The sequence below is a fragment of the Pelophylax lessonae genome, assembly GCF_965119305.1.
Source record: "Pelophylax lessonae genome assembly, chromosome: 11".
Lineage (NCBI taxonomy): Eukaryota > Metazoa > Chordata > Amphibia > Anura > Ranidae > Pelophylax > Pelophylax lessonae.
Genome location: NC_138778.1, coordinates 153,486,227 through 153,506,190, shown reverse-complemented (window position 1 = coordinate 153,506,190; position 19,964 = coordinate 153,486,227). Strand labels below are relative to the sequence as shown.

Below are 19,964 nucleotides of genomic sequence, written 5' to 3'. Positions count from 1 at the left end.
ACCCTTGACTGAAATTTTTGACACTTTTGGGGGTACCAGTGACATTACTACAGTAATCAGTACTATACATATGCACTGTTACTGTAAAAATGACACTGGCAGGGAAGGGGTTAATTTTACTGGAGAGGGAGGGGTTAATGTATGCCTGGTGCTTACTGACATGTGTGGGGGGAGGTGACTGAGTGACACAGGGACAGATCGCATGTTCAGCTATTCTGAACCCTGCAATCTGACCCTGCCTGTCACTTAGGAGATCCGCCCGCTCTGTTTACACAAGCGGGCGGATCTCCAGACTCGATTCCCCGACGATCGGGGAATAGCGGCGGCGATCGCCGCTGCTCCTCCCCTGGCCCGACTCCCACTGTGACTGAATACAGCGGGAGCGAGCCTCCGAGAAAGGGGAGTGTCTGGCGATGTAGGTCTACGTCGCCAAACGATAACGAACCACTTTGCCGCAGTAGAGCTCTAGTGAGCAGTGGCAAAGTGGTTAAGGAACATTCTTCCTACTGAGCACCAATGTAAGGGAAGGGCCTTATTTTCATTTGCCACTAATTTACAAAGCATTCTTCCCACTGATCACCCATGTAAATGGGGGCATTCTTTCCATTGACCACCAATTAAGGAGCATTCTTCCCTCTGATCATCAATTTAAGAAGCAGTCTTCCCACTGACCATTAATGTAAGGAGGGCTTTCTTTCACAAACTGCAAATTCAAAGCACATTTCTTTACTGGTTAAGCCAGAATTCGACTATACACCACCTTTTCCTATCGATTTATAGCCCAGCAAAGGGAAAGGATCCTTCCTCCATTGGCACCACACTCCGGGAGACAGGGTATAACATCCTCACAAGGTGGTATAAGGTCCCTAGCACCCTCCGCAACATCTATTCCAAAGCTTTGAGTGACTGTTGGAGATGCAGAGGAGATAGGGGTACAATACTTTATATATTTTGGCAATGCCTGAAAATACAATCATTTTGGCAGGAAGTGACTAGCACTATCAGACAGCTCACATCATTTGACTGACATGATAATCCAGCAGCATACCTGTCGCCCCTGTTGGAGAGACCTATCAGTTAATATAACTTCAGTAGAACTGAACCTGCCCTCTGACGAGATCTCCTTGGTTTGCTAAAGTCAATAAAATTAGGGACATGGAAGACTTTACTGCTACAGTACTCTGCACAATATGGAAGGAAGGATATAGAGTCTTTCAGGTCAACATGGCGACTCTGGTAGTACTTTGTCTACACAGATGTATATCTCAACACACTTACACAATCCTAGTGACCTTTTTGACTCTATTACCAGCTCCATGGAAAAGATCCCCCTCCCCTTTGCTTTCCTGCTCTCCCCTCTCCATCTCTATCGTCCATCCCTCCTCCCCCTGCACTTCCTATCTCTCCAGTCCCCTCCCCTTTTCCCACCTGTGTGCCATTTTAGTTCTATTTTCATGTATGCAGCCTTAACTATGAGCCCCACCTTATAACACCTTACCATATATTAAGTGTTTTCTTGCTTTTCTTGAATCAAACACATCCTGACATTTTCCCTGGCTTACTGATCTTTACCTGACTATCCCGTACCATCTGCTGCATTTTTGTCCGGCTTTGTTTTCTCTGTTTTGCAATTGCAATTGTAAATGTTTACTACTGCCTACTGAAACTTTGTACTTCATTTATACTGTGACCTTTTCGATAAAAAAAAGGAATTTAAAAAGGAATTTAAAAAAAATGTAAGGCATGTAAGACATATTATGAATGATCTGTTGGAGAAAGTCAAAGTTCAGTGTGTTAGGTGGAGGAAGGATAGGACTGCTCTATAGTAGTGGTCTCTAAACTGTGGTCCAGAGGCTGAATGTTGCCCTTTGCTTGCTTTTATCTGGCCCTTGGGGCACAATTTTCTTTCACTGAAACCAATGAAGGGCACAATTCCTCCCAGTGACCCCAACGGTGGGGCACACTTCCTGCCAATGACACCAATGGTAGGGCACAATTCCCACAAATAACATCAACAATGGGGCACAGTTCCTCCCAATGACACCAATGATGGGGCATAATTCCCACTAATGACATCAATGATGGGGCACAGTTCCTCCCTATGACACCAACTGGGAACAATAATGGGGCACAACTCCACCCAATGACACAAATGATAGGGGATTGTTCATTCCCACTGATGCTGGGACATTTTGTATACCAAATGGCCACAGTCTGGCCCCGCTACAGTCTGAAGGACAGTAAACTGGCACTTTGTTTAGAAAGTTTGGACACCCCAGGCCTGACTAAAGGATAGTCTTTATCAAACGAGGCAGCCTAAAACTTGATTTACACTTGTTGATTCTTTGAAAAAAATAAAATTCTTTATTTGGTTTGCTTTTTTTTTCAATTTAATTGGACTATTCACTGCAACCATAACCTAAGTGTTTGTCTCACCATTATGGCACGGCCTCACTGGCTTAAAAAGGCAAGTTTGAGAGGTGGTGCTGCTTTGAGATGCTGCAATAACTCGACGTGTTGCAGTAAATATTGCTGCGGCACATAGCATTGCACCATGTGAACAGCCCTCTCTACCTATATGGTATATATGGTAGGCATTAGGTGGTCTGTAAAACCCTGTAGCAAAACCTCCTGTTTTTTCCCACACCTCCTTCATCCGTGTGAAAGAGGTCTAACAGTGCAGTCTTACCATGTAAGCCTCTCACATTTTTTCGCAGTTTCTCAGTAGTGAAGTATGTGCCCAATAATGAGGTATCTAACAAGACAGCTGCATTCTACCAGGGCAGTTTTTCACATAGAAAGGCCTCTTTCACAAGCTGCGATCCGCAGGGATCTCTCTACTGATCCCTGTTAAACAGGTGGATGACAGGTCCATGTCTGCTCCGCTCATGCAGACATGCAGAGCAGACACAGATACAGACCACCCTTCTCTATGGATGTAGAGCGACCACCTTTTCGTTTACACCCGAATGCCATCCAATCCGCTGGACAGAAGGGGAACGAATCCCGTCACTTTTTTGGCGGATCAGATCAAACTGGATGTAGGCGGGTGTAAACGAACACATGTCCCTTTACACCCACCACTCCACTCTCTATGAGTCCCTAACAACAGGACACTATAGTAGGCTTTCTGGTCCTTCTGGTCCCAAGGATATAGGATTGAGAGAATCCATGGCGGTTGGTACGCCTCCCCACATGTGACCATTGAGGATCTAATTCATCATTGCCTATGATATACATTCAGAAACTTTTTTTTTTTTTGGTACTCTGTAACACAATTAGCCCTGGCCCACTAGTTGATTTTTTTTATCTTTTTTTCGCCCCCCTCCCTGTTTTTGTTTGATATCCTCTGAAGTTATATTTTTTGTAATTTTTTTCTTTATGGGTGTCTTGAGGGGCGCTTTTTGTGTAGGGGCTTGTTTTGCCCTCAATATGAAATTTATTTCCCACCACTGATACTGGTCCACTTTAAAGGGCTCCCGACGCCTGCACATAAGTGTGGTTCTCCTGCCTGCCTTATTTTTAGTGCAGCATCCCTCTGGTTTTTGCAGTGCCCTGATGAAGCTATAATTGCGAAACGCGTTGGCTTTTCAGGGACCGCTAGACTGCACATACATGGAGATCCGTTGGTGTGGTATATTGTATCCATCACAAGCACATAATTACGGATCCATGTATTTTTAATATATTTGTCTGTTATTTTGTTATGTTATTTTTGTCTTTTTTAACCATATGGCAATAAAGTTGTACATGTTTTTTACATAGTGGTGTTGTGATTGCATCCCTCCAACCATACACATGCCGATATATTATGAAGATGGTATGTTTGTTAAAGTGGACTATGCCTGTTTGCACATTGCTATGACCACTTATGGCTAATATACTCAAAGATTCCATTATTTGGATGTGAAAGAGACATTTTCTATATTCAATATACCTCCTCTAGACCACAAGTATAGCACCGTCAAACCTACCGGATTACACCCAATATATATGAACATTGCAAAGGAGGGAAGCTGATATTTTAAAGCCTTTGATCACAATTTATGAATTATCCGTATATGTGTACCCCATATCTACTTAAAGGGAGTGGTCCCCAAGGATACCAAAGTCACAACGCTTCAATCTATGCAACAAATGTTTATTTCATTATCACTTTGGCCATCAGGTCCTTTCATCTATCTATAATGCAGAAAGTGGTCACCGCCTCCACCTATAACTGGTCTTAGTGGTAAGGAGCACTGGAAGGGCGGACGCAGATAAAAAAAACGAAGAGATTTTCAGTCACAACTTACCAACCAGCCAACGACCAACCGAATTGACCTGTCTAACAGTATGCGTTAAAAACAGGGGTTTGGTTGCACACATTTGCAAATACATGCGTAAGCTGCAGGCCCCGACAAGGCACCCTGTGATCTGCAGTCCCTAACTCTACAATTTAAAGAGTCTCTACAATGTCCGCCCTTCCAGTGCTCCATACCACTAAGACCAGTTATAGGTGAAGGCGGTGACCACTTTGTGCATCATTGATATCTATATTGAGCCAGGCAACGCACTGACACCTTTGCCGCCATTGTGCGATGTGCTGGGTGTTCAGTGTGACCCTGTGTCTTTAAGGAGGGGTGGGCTCCCTCTAGTCACCTGTCCTCCACCTATCCCATTAAATGCATGTGCTCTCATTGTAGAGACTCTTTAAATTGTAGAGTTGCTTCCTGCTAATGCCCCTCCCTATATACCCGGGATACCATCGGCCCTAATTAGTTGATTGTATATTCTTAAAGGGGCCAGTAACCAATAACCAATAATCAAGGGGCTATCCACTTTTAAAAAAAGAAAACACATATATTAAAAATACAATTTAAGATACAATTTAAAATACAATTTAAAACAGTACAGTACAAGCGCAGATATTAACCAGAGCTGTTATGGATACATATTAGGATATCACATTCCCTACATAGCAATGGTTTTCTCCTGCTAAAAAAAAAAAAAATAAAAAAAAAATTAAACGTATCTTAGGAGTATATATTATATAAAACTCTAAACTACATCAGCATTTCCTTATATCAATAATCAACAAATCATTTTAATTCCACATTATCTCTCATCCATCTACCAGAACAATTTCATAAACCAGGATAATTTCATAAGACATATAATAAATATATAATTAAATAATTAAAAATACTAGACTCATTAAAATTCAATAAAATTCAATAGGATAAGATTCAATTCCATATGGCACATATGCAATTATCAAATAGTATGTGAGGATACTACTCTATATAGGCCAACCAAATATACTACACGGCAGTTGTTTATACTTCTCATATATAAGTATATATACCCACATGAGAAATACATATATATACATTCCTACACATACCTATTGGTGGATACGTTTAATTTTTTTTTTTTTTTTTTTTTAGCAGGAGAAAACCATTGCTATGTAGGGAATGTGATATCCTAATATGTATCCATAACAGCTCTGGTTAATATCTGCGCTTGTACTGTACTGTTTTAAATTGTATTTTAAATTGTATCTTAAATTGTATTTTTAATATATGTGTTTTCTTTTTTTAAAAGTGGATAGCCCCTTGCTTCTCCCGTCCCACCCGAGGTGGATAAAGATTATTGGTTACTGGCCCCTTTAAGAATATACAATCAACTAATTAGGGCCGGTGGTATCCCAGGTATATAGGGAGGGGCATTAGCAGGAAGCAAGGTGGGACCTGAGGAAGGAGGCTCAGCCTCGGAAAAGCGTTGTCCGTAGCAACAGCAGAGGCAGTGCACCCGTGTCTTGAATCCCCCACCTCGCAGCTCCGTACTACTTGTGGCTCCGGCTTTGGCTGAGGCTCTCCTGAGGCGCCGTAGATCACGTTGGTATAGTGTGCAGGCGCACTAGAACCGGCATCCTGTGACCAGGCAACACAGGAAGTGAAGGAGAGCGGGGATACAGCGGCGGCAGCCGTGGATGAGGAGACCGCAGAGTCACCATCTGGAGGGACGGGAGGAGCGAGCAGCTCCTGTTGGAATGTTGTAAAGCGATTGCCTTAAAGAAAAAGTGTGAGTGCAATTCCAATGTACTGTGTTATTGTCCTTTATTAAAGCGTTATTGCCCGAGGTTGCGTGCGCTTTTCTTTACAGATTTGAACCATTAAAGATGGTGATTGCTTCCAGATGCTAATGGGATACATTTTTACCTCCCTGCAAATTCAAATATAGATTACCAAGAGTACTTTGGGTTTTCGTATATATGAATATATGAGAGTGGGTAGAGCTCATATCCATCTTTTTTTGGAAAGAGAGCCCACCGGCCTGGTATGAACAACCTTCCAAACAACGTTAGTAAGTACTTTGTTGTTTTTGTATATTAGAATATATGAGAGTGGGTAGAGCTCGTACACATCTCTTTTTGGAAAGAGAGCCCACCGGCCTGGTACGAACAACCTTCCAAACCACGTTAGTAATGAATACTTCTCATGCTCACAAAGATGCTTTAAAAATATAAAAACACAGCGTCCATCCAATTGAAAGTTCTCTCAATTCACTGGATGGAGGTGACCAGCTGTAGAATACATTCAAGTACCTCCTGTCGCTGCCTCAGTTGTGCATAAAGCTGACGTGTTTCAAGGGCAAACCCTCTTTCTCAGTGCTCAGTGAATTGCGGGAGCTTTCACTTGGATGGACACCAGTTCTGGAGGGGGGGGGGGGGCGTCTATTGACATCCTTTCAGAACCACGCACCCTGCGCGCCTGCTGCAGCGCACATCCAGCGTGCTCTGTGATCACTGTGTCTGGACACAGTTGATCACAGATTGGGGTAAAGGGCCAATCAGAGCGCCCCTTTACCATGTGATCAGCTTTGTCCAATCACTGCTGATCACATTGTAAATAGACTTGTCGGTTACCGGCATTCCTTTTCTCGCGTGCTCTTATAGCATGAGGAGAGGGGAGCTGGTAACTGCCAAGTGTGAAAAGAGACAGCTACACTGATAATCAGAGCACTAATCATCAATGTCCTGATTATCAGTGCAGTCCCAACAGTGCTCATCAGTGCTGCCAATCAGTGCCCATCAGTGCTACCTATCAGTGCCCATCAATACCCATCAGTGCTGCCTATCAGTACTGCATATTAGTGCAGCCTCAATACTCCCCATTAGTGCTGCCAATCAGTGCCCATCAGTGCCCTTCAATACCCATCAGTGCTGCATTTCAGTGCAGCCCCAACAGTGCTGCCAATCAGTGCCCATCAGTCCTGCATATCAGTGGAGCATCATCAGTGCCTACCAGTGCCTCCTCATCAGTGCCCATCAGTACCACCTCATAGGTGCTCATTGGTGAAGCCTATCAATGTCCATCAGTGCAGCCTTATCAACGCACATTAGTGAAGGAGAAAAATTACCTTTTTGCAAATTTTTATAACAGAAACTTAGGGCTCTTTCACACAGGGGCGGTCCGATCAGATCCGCCTGTCAGTTTTTTAAGCAGATCTGATCAGATGCCCCATTCAGCCTCATGGAGCAGCGGATGTCAGTGATGACATGTCCGCTGACACCCGCTGCCATCCACATCCGATCCTGTCCATGAAACCCTATTTTCCATCCGTCCTGGGGATCGGATGGGATCGGATGAGAGCGGACAGGCGGTCCGCTCTCATCCGATTCCCCATAGAGAGCAGCGGGAGCTGTAACACCTCCCTCTCCGCACTGCAAGCAGAGACGGAGCTGTCATCCGCCGGCTCAGCGGGGATCGCGGATCGATCCCCGCTGAGCAGCACGGATCCGCCTACGGAGGCGGACCGTGTGAAAGAGCCCTAAGATAAATTGTTTTTTCTTCACATGTTTGGTCTTTTTTCATTTGTTTATCAAAAAATAAAAAACCCAGTGGTAATTAAATACCACCAAAGGAAAGCTCTATTTGTGTGAAAAAAATGACAAAAAATGTGTTTGGGTACAGCGTTGTATGACTACGCACTTGTCATTCAAAGTGTGACAGTGCTGAAAGCTGAAAATTGGCCTGTGCAGGAAGGGGGTAAAAATGCCCAGTAGGTAAGTGGTTATTATCTTTTTTTTTATGCACATCAGCCAGGCACAGTGTTCAGGAGGAAGGAGAGCGGCCGCTCAAGAAGGGACCTGGAAGCAGTGCCAGGACAAGGTCATTCAGCACCCAGGGCAAAGATGTCAAAGTGCCACCCCGCCCCCCCCCCCCCCACCTTTCCTTAGTAATGCCGCTCTCACTACTCCTGTCAGCCTTACACCAGAAGCAACTGACAAAGGGTGCCCCCAATCCTTCAATAAACCATTGCGCCCAGGGCAGCCGTCCCTCTTGCCCACCCCTTGTCTTGGTCCTGCCTGGAAGAAAGTGAAGGTCACTGGAGAAGGGGTGATTTCCAGCTTCAGCGGCATTGGCCAGGCATGGTAAATACATAGTTACATTGGTCCAAGCTGATCCAGTATAACATACTGATGCCTGGAACTCTTTGTTGATGGCTCAGTAATCTATTTTTCATTAAATTGTTTCTTATAGGAGCGAGCAAGAGAGGGTGACTACGTTCCTACATTGAGATTATGGAGAATGACGGTAGCCACTCTCTCACTGGAAGTCGGATCTCAGCAGAAGAAAGAAAGGAATTTGGAGATTTGGAGAAGGCTGAGAGGAAAGGAAGGGAGTGTTTGAGTTGCATACTTGAATAGAACTTTTTTATAACCACTACAGCTCCAGAAGATTTTACCCCCCTTCCTGACCAGGCCATTTTTTTGCAATACTGCACTGCACTACTTTAACTGAAAAAGGCGTGAACGCTGCACCCAAATAAAATTGATGTGCTTTTCCCCCCCATACAGTAAATAGAGCTTTCTTTTGGTGGTATTTGATCTCGTCTGCTGTTTTTATTTTTTGCGCTATAAACAAAAAAAAAAAAAAAGAGCCACAATTAAAAAAAAAAAAGAAAACATTTTTTTTTTACTGTCTGCTATAAAACATATCCAATAAAATTTTAAAAATTCTAATTTCTTCATCATTTTAGGCCAATATGTATTCTGCTACATACTTTTGGTAAAAAAAAATCCCGACTGAATTTGGAGTATTCTGTCCAGTTCTGGTCGCCAGTCCTCAGAAGGGATGTGCTGGAGCTGGAGAGAGTCCAGGGAAGGGCAACTAAACTAATTATGGGATTGGCGGACCTTGATTATGAAGAGCGTCTGCAATCGCTTGATTTATTCTCCTTGGAGAAGAGACGCCTGAGAGGGGACATGATAGCAATTTATAAATATCTCAATGGTGATCTCAGCATAGAAAAAAAGCTATTCAGTCGAAAGGATTGCATGAGGATTCGGGGGCATACAATGCGATTGGAGGAGAAGCATTTTAACCTCAGGCAACGTGGGGGGTTCTTTACTGTTAGGGCTACAAGATTGTGGAATTCTGTACCACAGGAGGTGGTTTCTGCGGGAAGTATGGTGGCTTTCAAAAGACTATTAGACGTACATCTCAAGGATCAGAACATTCAGGGGTATGTGAGATGATTACAGCCACACACACCTACACAGGTTGAACTGGATGGACTATTGTCTTTATTCAACCTCACCTACTATGTAACTATGTAACTATGTATATTGATTGGTTTGCGCAAAAGTTATATCGTCTACAAACTATGGGATAGATTTAGGGACTTTTTATTTTTTAAATATCTTTTACTAGTAATGGCGGTAATCAGCAATTTTTAGCAGGACTACAACTTTGCAGCGGATAAATCTGACACTAACCGTGACACTTTTTGGGGACCAGTGACACCAATACAGTAATCAGTGCTAAATAAAAAAGGAACTGTCACTGTATAAATGACACTGGCATGGAAGGGGTTAATATCTGGGGCAATCAAAGGGTTAAATGCGTTCCCTATAAGTGTTTTCTAACTGTGTGGGAGATGCTTTGACTAAAGGAAAACAGAGATCTGTGTTCCTGCTTAGCAGAAACACAAGATCTCCATTTTCCTCTCTGGCAGAACCGAGGTCTGCCTTGTTTACATAGGAAGACCACTGTTCTACCTCTAGCCGAACGATCGCCAGGTTCCCGGCGGAAATCTCACCTGGCCGCCTCCTCAGTGTGGGACCCAACTGCCAGCGCTGATTGGGATAATGAGAGGGTGTCTATTTTTTTCCAAATCTCTCTGTAAAGAGGACCTGTCATGCCCTAAAAGAGTTGAAACCACACATGTAATATATGACTGCGATCGTTAGAGCAAAAGCAATATTTCTGGTGCTAGACCTCCTCTGTAACTTTAAGTTGGTAACCTGCAAAAATGTTTAAAGCGTCGCCTGTGGAGATTTTTAGGTACTGTCGTTTTCCATGAGTGTGCGCAATTTAAAAATGTGACATGTTAGGTATCTATTTACTTGGCATAACATCATCTTTTATATTTTACCAAAAAATTGGGTTATCTATTGTGTTCTCTTGCATTTGATTCATTAACCACTTGCAGGCCGCCTGCCGCTGATATACTGCGGCAGGCTGGCTCAGGTGCGCAAACCGACTTATGGGTACGTTGTTTTGTGGGAGCAGCCCTGGGGGTGCACCTGCCACCACTAGGCAGTGGTGATGCTGATCCACGGGACCCGCAATCGCTCCCCGCTGAGAGAGAAGGACGGGCAGCTGTTGTAAACACAGCTGACCGTTGTTCTCTCTGAAATGATCACAGAGCTCCTGTGATCCTCCTATTTAGCAACACAGGTCCCTGTGTTGATCCAATAAGCCCATCCCCCTCACAGTTAGAAAACACCCCCTAGGCTCACATTTAACCCCTTGATCACCCCTGGGTAAACCCCTTCCCTGCCAATGTCATTATTACAGTAACAGTGCATATTTATACCATTGATTACTGTAGTAATGTCACTGGTACCCCCAAAAGTGTCAAAAATGTCAGTTAGGGGTCCGATCCGCCCGCCACAATGTCGCAGTCCCGCTAAAAATGGCAGACCGCCGCCATTACTTGTAAAACAAATAAATATATAAAAATTAAACAAATCTTTCCCCTAGTTTGTAGATGTAATATCTTTTGCGCAAACCAATCAAAATACGCTTATTATGATTTTTTTTTTATTTTTTACCAAAAATATGTAGCAGAACACAAATTGGCCTAAAATGATGAAAAAATTTGATTTTAAATTTTTTTTTTGTTTGGGAATGTTATATAGCAGAATGTGATAAATATTGTTTTTTTTTTCAGAATTGTTGCTCTTTTTTTGTTTATAGCGCAAAAAATAAAAATCGCACAGGTGATCAAATACCACCAAAAGAAAGCTCTGTTTGTGGGAAGAAAGGACATTGATTTTATTTGGGTACAGCGTCACAAGACCACGCAATTGTCAGTTAAAGTAACGCAGTGCTGAATCACAAAATATGGCCTGGTCATTAAGGGGGCAAATCCTTTCCGGTCCAGAAGTGGTTAAAGTGAATGTGTTTGAAAAATTGCTGCACAAATACCGTATGACGTAAAAAATTGCAATTACCACCATTTTATTCCCTTGGGTCTCTGCTAAAATATTTATATATATGTAATGTAAGAGTCATTTTCTAGCAAAAAAAAAAATCGTATTTTTACACGTAGGAGAGAAATGCCAGAATTAGCTTGGGTGGGAAGTAGAGATGGGCCTCAGGTGTGTTCGGGGTCGTAGTCCCAACCCACCTGCCTTATCCCACCAGGAAGCCTACACTGCACACCGCCAATCCCATGCAGCGAGACATTTCCAAATCTGTGAAGCTGCTGACCGGGAAATGTCTCACTGCCTGTGATTGGTGACGCCGGTTTCCTGGCGGGATCAGGTAGGTGGGTTTCGACTAGGATCCCCAACATGTCCAAGGCCCATCTCTAGCGGCAAGTGGTTAACCGGTTGCCGACCGCCGCATGTACATATACTGCGGCGGTCAGCCCTGTGCAGGCAAAGTGACGTACCGGTGCATCACTCGCCTGCGAGCCAATAGGGGGCAAGCGCGCGCCGCCGGAGGCGCACTCCCGCCCCCGCTCGCTCACTCTGATCCCCGCGCGTGTCACCTGCGGACCCGATGTCTGCCGGTCACTTGCGATCGTCAGTTACAGAGGGAGAAAGGCAGGCGGCTAATGTAAACAAAGCCGCCTGTCACTCTCCCTTGTTTAACAGCAGAGACCATACGGTCCTGCTATGTAGGACCATAGATCTCTGCTGTTACACACACAGCCACATCCAATCACAGTTAGAAGAACGCCCCTAGGGACACACTTAACCCCTCCTTCTCCAATAAAGTTAACCCCTTCCCTGCTAGTGTCATTTTTGTACAGTAACAGTGCATATGTATAGCACTGATTACTGCAGTAATGTCACTGGTAACCCAAAAAGTGTCAAAAATGTCAGTCAAGGGTCCGATCTGTCCGCCGCAATGTCGCAGTCCCGCAAAAAAAATCGCAGATCGCCGCCGTTACTCGTTAAAACAAAAAACAACAAAAATGACAAAAATGTTTCCCTTAGTTAGTAAACGCAATAACTTTTGCGCAAACCAATCAAAATACACTTATTGTGATTTCTTTTACCAAAAGTATGTAACAGAAAACAAATTGGCCTAAAATGTTAAAAAATTTGGATTTTTACATTTTTTTTGGGGAATTTCATATAAATAAATGTGAAAAATATTGTTATTTTTGCAAAATTGTCGCTCTTTTTTGGTTTATAGCGCATGATCAAAAAATCGCACAGGTGATCAAATACCACCAAAAGAAAGCTCTGTTTGTGGGAAAAAAAGGACGTCAAATTAGTTTAGGTACAGCATTGCACGAACGCACAATTGTCCGTTAAAGTCACGCAGTGCCGAATCGCAAAATAGGGCCTGGTCAGGAAGGGGGTAAAATCTTCCGGGGCTTAAGTGGTTAAGAGGCCACAGGGAAAGTTTTAGAGGTCTTTTGAGAGTCAATGAAGTAACACAAGAAAGCTCTGGATTTCTGATCACTTTTTGTGGGCTTTGTAACCTGCCCGTTACTGCTTTGTTCTTTTGTGCTATGCATGCTTTATTCCTTAATAAAATGTTTTTGAAAAAAAAAAAAAGAAAGCTCTGGATTTCTGTCAGGATCACTAATTATCTTGTATAATGGCAGAAGAAATGTAAGAAATGTATTTATATAGGAAGAGAGAGAAGTTTATTGTCTGTTATTACACACATCAGCCAGGCACAGGACCTCCCAGCACTCTACTGGCTGCTCAGTAACGCACTTCCGGCGGAAGTAAACAGATTGTCTGGCCGGCGTTTCTATGACACTGAGAGTCGCTCTGGCCGGTCTTCTCTGTGCTCCGGAATCCCGGAAGCGAGTGTGAAGCGGAATGGCGGAGAGTCCGGCGGCTGAAGCGATTATTCTCCCGGGAGCGGTAGGCGGAGGAGTGGTGACCCATCTGAGCGCTCTGCAGCCTCCAGGGACCTCTCACCTGGTCGCCTCCTCGGTGTGGGACCCGACCGCCAGCACCGACTGGGATAACGAGAGGGCGTCCGCGCAGTGTGTGCTCCGGATCAAACGGTGAGCGGGGGGAGGGGGGCACCGGGATCCTGGAAGAGTCACCATGTACGTTACCGGCTATACACTGTGCGATCACCAACACAACTAAACGATCTGATCGCTCTGTGTATGGCTTAGCACTTGGCCAGGAACTCCATGCCGGGCAGTGATCCCCCATGGTGGAGCCCCCTACTGGTATAGACTTCCCTTATTACAGGAGACAACTGACACCTGCTGTGGAACTACATGGCCCAGGAGGCAAGATTGTCAGTCCCTCCCAGAGGAATGAGGGGGAGACTGACAGTCCCTCCCAGGGGAATGAGGGGAAGACTGACAGTCCCTCCCAGGGGAATGAGGGGAAGGCTGACAGTCCCTCCCAGGGGAATGAAGGAAGACTGACAGTCCCTCCCAGAGGAATGAGGGGAAGGCTGACAGTCCCTCCCAGGTGAATGAGGGGAAGACTGACAGTCCCTCCCAGGGGAATGAAGGAAGACTGACAGTCCCTCCCAGAGGAATGAGGGGAAGGCTGACAGTCCCTCCCAGAGGAATGAGGGGAAGACTGACAGTCCCTCCCAGGGGAATGAGGGGAAGGCTGACAGTCCCTCCCAGGGGAATGAGGGGAAGGCTGACAGTCCCTCCCAGGGGAATGAAGGAAGACTGACAGTCCCTCCCAGAGGAATGAGGGGAAGGCTGACAGTCCCTCCCAGGTGAATGAGGGGAAGACTGACAGTCCCTCCCAGGGGAATGAAGGAAGACTGACAGTCCCTCCCAGAGGAATGAGGGGAAGGCTGACAGTCCCTCCCAGAGGAATGAGGGGAAGACTGACAGTCCCTCCCAGGGGAATGAGGGGAAGGCTGACAGTCCCTCCCAGGGGAATGAGGGGAAGGCTGACAGTCCCTCCCAGGGGAATGAGGGGAAGGCTGACAGTCCCTCCCAGGGGAATGAGGGGAAGGCTGACAGTCCCTCCCAGAGGAATGAGGGGAAGGCTGACAGTCCCTCCCAGGGGAATGAAGGAAGACTGACAGTCCCTCCCAGAGGAATGAGGGGAAGGCTGACAGTCCCTCCCAGGGGAATGAGGGGAAGACTGACAGTCCCTCCCAGGGGAATGAAGGAAGACTGACAGTCCCTCCCAGAGGAATGAGGGGAAGGCTGACAGTCCCTCCCAGAGGAATGACGGAAAGACTGACAGTCCCTCCCAGAGGAATGAGGGGAAGACTGACAGTCCCTCCCAGAGGAATGAGGGGAAGACTGACAGTCCCTCCCAGAGGAATGAGGGGAAGGCTGACAGTCCCTCCCAGGGGAATGAGGGGAAGGCTGACAGTCCCTCCCAGGGGAATGAGGGGAAGGCTGACAGTCCCTCCCAGAGGAATGACGGAAAGACTGACAGTCCCTCCCAGGGGAATGAGGGGAAGGCTGACAGTCCCTCCCAGGGGAATGAGGGGAAGACTGACAGTCCCTCCCAGAGGAATGAGGGGAAGGCTGACAGTCCCTCCCAGGGGAATGAGGGGAAGGCTGACAGTCCCTCCCAGGGGAATGAGGGGAAGGCTGACAGTCCCTCCCAGAGGAATGAGGGGAAGACTGACAGTCCCTCCCAGAGGAATGAGGGGAAGGCTGACAGTCCCTCCCAGGGGAATGATGGGAAGGCTGACAGTCCCTCCCAGAGGAATGAGGGGAAGACTGACAGTCCCTCCCAGAGGAATGAGGGGAAGACTGACAGTCCCTCCCAGAGGAATGAAGGAAGACTGACAGTCCCTCCCAGAGGAATGAGGGGAAGACTGACAGTCCCTCCCAGAGGAATGAAGGAAGGCTGACAGTCCCTCCCAGAGGAATGAGGGGAAGCCCGTCAGGTTTTCCTCCTCCATAGGAGATGATCAGATAGTCACACATGGAGGCTGTTTATGGCCATATGGATATGTAAATCATTTTATGCTGTGACATTTCCCTGTACAATATATAGAATCTGTCACATCTGAGAAGTGAATTTCTTTGTGCTTCTTATACCAGGAACAGAAATGTTCTTTCACTTTCATTTCTTGTGTACAGGGTGTGGTGTGCAGTCCTTCTATCTAACTGTCTTGTTTTCTTCATTCAGGGACATCATGTCCATCTACAAAGAACCTCCTCCTGGGATGTTTGTGGTGCCTGACCCACATGACATGACAAAGGTAAAGAACTCTTAGGGTACAACCCCTGTTCAGACCGATAAAACCAGGGCCTGCAATGTTCCCCAGTGCAGCACTGTGTTCAGGACTCATTTTCTAAGGGTTATCATAGAGAACATTGATCTACAATAGGGATATGCAAACTCTGGCCCTCCAGTTGTTCAGGAACTACAATTCCCATCATGCCTAGTCATGTCTGTGAATGTCAGAAGTTTTACAATGCCTCATGGGACTTGTAGTTCTGTAACAGTTGGAGGGCCGTAGTTTGAGGATCCCTGATCTACAAGATAACCAGAGATTGGTGAATCCCGGATGACAGGTGTCCTGTGCACACAGTGGTCACACATGGATCCAAATTCCAATAGTAACTGCTTGCAATGCCGGTGATTTTTGGAGTGGTAGTATGGCAATGATAGGGTAAACAGGTGGGGAGGAGGGGCTTTATCTCCTCTTCTCTACCTGTCAAACTGAAAAAGGTTCTATGCATGGATTGCTTTTTAGAGGAAAGGCAGTCCATGCTACACATGTGAACAAGCCTTTATGAATGCCAGCATCCCTGGTGTTCATCTGCTTGCCAACCGTATAACCTAGATCTACAGGGGCAAGGCGGCTCTGCTGCACCACATGACATACTAGGTATGGGATCTGACACTTCAGGGTAGGAGGTGCCCCCGACCCGGCTGTGCTGTGATTTAAACACAGCAGATTTCGATCCACCCGGCAACAGCCATACATTTACATAGGACAGAGCCCTGCCTATATAAACAAGGCTGAGCCCTGTCCTGTCACTGGGGAAGTGATGGATTTTCTTTCCCCACAAAGCAGGGAATAAAATCCATTACTTGTGTTAGTAAAAGCTCCTCTGACAGTACACTAAGACACTGGCACAAGGCACACGTTTAACCCTTGAATCACCCTAGACGTTAACCCCTTCCTAGCCAGTGTCAATAGTACAGTGACAGTGCATAGTTTTAGTACTGATCACAGTTATCTTTTGAAAACACTGCATTACTGGTATTCGCAGGTTCCCAAAAAGTGTCAGTTGGTGTCTGAATGTCCGTCACAACATTGCAGTGCCGCTATAAGTCGCTGATAGGCCACCATTGCTAGTAAAAAAAATGAATAAAAATTCCAGTATATATCCCATAGTTTGTAGATTCTATAACCTTTGCGCAAGCCAATAAATATAAGCTTAATGGGATTTTTTCTTTTTTTTTACCAAAAATATGTAGCAGAATACTTACTGGCCTAAACTTATCAAGAATATAGATTTTTATTTATTTTTTTTACATTTTTTTTAATTTTTTTATTGGATATGTTTTTATAACGGAAAGTAAAAAAAAATTGTGTTTTTTTTTTTTCCAAAAATTGTCTGCTTTTTGTTTTTTTTTTTGTTTATAGCGCAAAAAAAAAAAAATAAACATAGTGATGATCAAATACCACCAATAGAAAGCCGTATTTGTCGGGGGGGAAAAAAATGACACAAAATTTATTTGGGTACAGTGTGGCATGACCACAAATTGTCAGTTAATGTAATGCATTGCCGTATCCCAATAAGAGGCCTGGTCATGAAAGGGGGGTAAACCTTCCAGTGGTTAAAAAGTGCCCGCTACCTCCTAGAATTGACTGTAGGAACTGCAGGTAAAATGCATCCCTAAAGTTCCAGGCTTTACCTAACCATGCCCAAAAATGGTCTATATTGAAATGATAACATCACGCAGTTGCTGCAGATTTGTCAGCTGCACATCCATGATGCAAATCTCCCATTCCACCACATCCCAAAGGTGCTCTATTGATGAAATCTGGTGAGTGTGGAGGACATAGGAGTACAGTGACCTCATTGTCATGTTGAAGAAACCAGTGGTGAGATGATTTGAGCTTTGTGACATGGTGCATTATCCTGCTGGAAGGAGCCATCAGAAGATGGGGACACTGTATTCATAAAGAGATGGACATGGTCAGCAACTCTCAGGTAGGCCGTGGCGTTGAAAAGATGCTCAACTGGTACTAAGGAGCTCAAAGTGTGCCAAGAAAATATCCCCCACATCATTACACCACCAGCCTGAACCATTGATACAAGGCAGGATGGAGCCATGCTTTCATGTTGTTTGCGCCAAATTCTGACCCTACCATCTGAATGAAGCAGCTGAAATCAAGACTCATCAGACCAGGCAATGTTTTTCCAATTTTGGTGAGCCTGTGCGAATTGTAGCCTCAGTTTCCTGTTCTTAGCTGACAGGAGTGGCACCCAGCATGGTCTTCTGCTGTTGTAGCCCATTTGCTTTGTTAGAGGTTCGATGAGTTGTGTGTTCAGAGATGTATTCTGCATACCTTGGTTGTAACGAGTTATTTTAGTTACTGTTGCTGTTCCATCATCTCAAACCAGTCTGCCCATTCTCCTCTGACCTCAACAAGGCGTTTTCCTCCACACAACTGCCGCTCACTGGATATTTTCTCTTTTTCGGACCATTCTCTGTAAGCCCTAGAGATGGTTGTGTGTGAAAATCCCAGTAGATCCATTTTTGAAATACATAGAGCAGCCCCTCTGGCACCAACAACCATGCCACGTTCAAAGTCACTTCAATCCTCTTTCTTCTCCAATCTGATGTTCGGTTTGAACTTCAGCAAGTCGTCTTTTACCACGTCTAAATGCATTAAGTTACTGCTATGGAACTGGCTTATTAGCAGTTTGTGTTACCAAGCAGCTAAACAGGTGTACCTAATAAAGGGGCCAGTGAGTGTATATAGCCATGAATAAAGGTCAGGCATGCCTTGGGGTAGCTCCTACAGCAACATACCAAAAGACTAAACTCGCTGAAGGAAGCCAACGACTAGGAGCTCATACACACTGCAACTTCTACAGGCAGTTACATTTTATTTTCCTGTGCCTGGAAACCCCCTCCATGTTAGCCAACGTGTCTGTGCACACTATAGGAGTTTTCGGGAGCTTACAGCCATATAAGCTTACAGGCAGAAAAAAAACTCCTATAGTGTGCATGGACACATTGTCTAACATGGAGGGGAAATTTCTAGGCAGAGAAATGCAAATGCCTGTAGGAGGCGCTTCTTTGAGCTGCAGTGTGCAATAGCCCCTAGTACAAACCGCTGTTGCAGCTGCTTACTGCAGTGTTTGCTTTGATGGCTACATTTCAGCTTTTATATCCACTCATATTTACTACCCATTGAGGCAAGCGGGTGAAGTGTGATATTATTTGCCCAGTTACAAGAAAAGGTATACAGCTGCATGGAGCGTCATTTGTGATTGGTGTGCTGACTACGGAGCGCAGAGCTGCCAGTGGTTGTAAGGCAGTGTTGGCTTTGAGACGGCCGGTGAAGATCTTAGATTGTATGTACTTTGTCACATAGCAACCTTCTTGTTTTACAGATCCATGCACTTATAACAGGTCCATTTGACACCCCTTATGAAGGAGGGTTCTTCTTATTCTTGTTCCGATGTCCTCCAGATTATCCGATTCATCCACCGCGAGTAAAACTGATGACAACGGGCAACAACACTGTGAGGTTTAACCCAAACTTTTACCGAAATGGCAAAGTCTGCCTTAGTATCCTTGGGTGAGTATATTTGTATATATTTCCTTCACTGTGGGTTTAAAGCTGATCTCTAAGCACAACTGTTTTTTCACTAATGTACAACAAATGGCAAACTGGCATTCACAGCAAGGAGCACATGGAAGGGCGACGCAGGTCAAACAAAACCAAAGAAAATTCCCAGCTCAACACACCAACCAACCAAATTATCCTGTCTAAGAATTTGTGTTTAAAACAGGGGTTTGGTTTGCACACATTTGCAATCGCATGCGCAAGCTGCAAGAGCCACTCCACGGCACCCCAGTATTATCTGCAGTCCTAATGCTGTACATTTTTGAGAGCCTCCATAGTGGAAGCACATATATAATAATGGATAGATTGAGGGCAGGTAAGCATGGAGGAGGGAGCACACTGCTCCCTTTTTGATAAAAAAAAAAAAAAAGTGACCATACAGTACAATAATATGGTATACAGATAAATCAGAACACAATTATTGCACCTACTATTATTTATTTATATATATATATATATATATATATATATATGTCGGGCAGCACAGTGGTGTAGTGGTTAGCACATTCACCTAGCAGCAAGAGGGTCGCTGGTTCGAATCCCAACAACGACACTACCTGCCTGGAGTTTGCATGTTCTCCCTGTGCCTGCGTGGGTTTCCTCCCACACTCCAAAGACATGAGGGCAGGGACTGATGTGAATGTGCAATGTATATGTAAAGCGCTG

General features: G+C 45.0%; 1 protein-coding gene across 1 annotated transcript in view; it reads left to right on the top strand.

Annotated features, from left to right (window-relative positions):
• Window positions 1-13,259: 13,259 nt before the first annotated feature.
• UBE2Z (ubiquitin conjugating enzyme E2 Z) overlaps window positions 13,260-19,964 on the top strand; it is a 32,912-nt gene continuing 26,207 nt past the window's right edge. Inside the window, exons 1-3 of the mRNA XM_082272388.1 lie at window positions 13,260-13,536; window positions 15,608-15,680; window positions 19,063-19,250. Of these exons, the coding sequence (XP_082128514.1) occupies window positions 13,346-13,536; window positions 15,608-15,680; window positions 19,063-19,250 (452 nt within the window). The 5' untranslated portion in view covers window positions 13,260-13,345. The remainder of the gene's footprint in view (window positions 13,537-15,607; window positions 15,681-19,062; window positions 19,251-19,964) is intronic.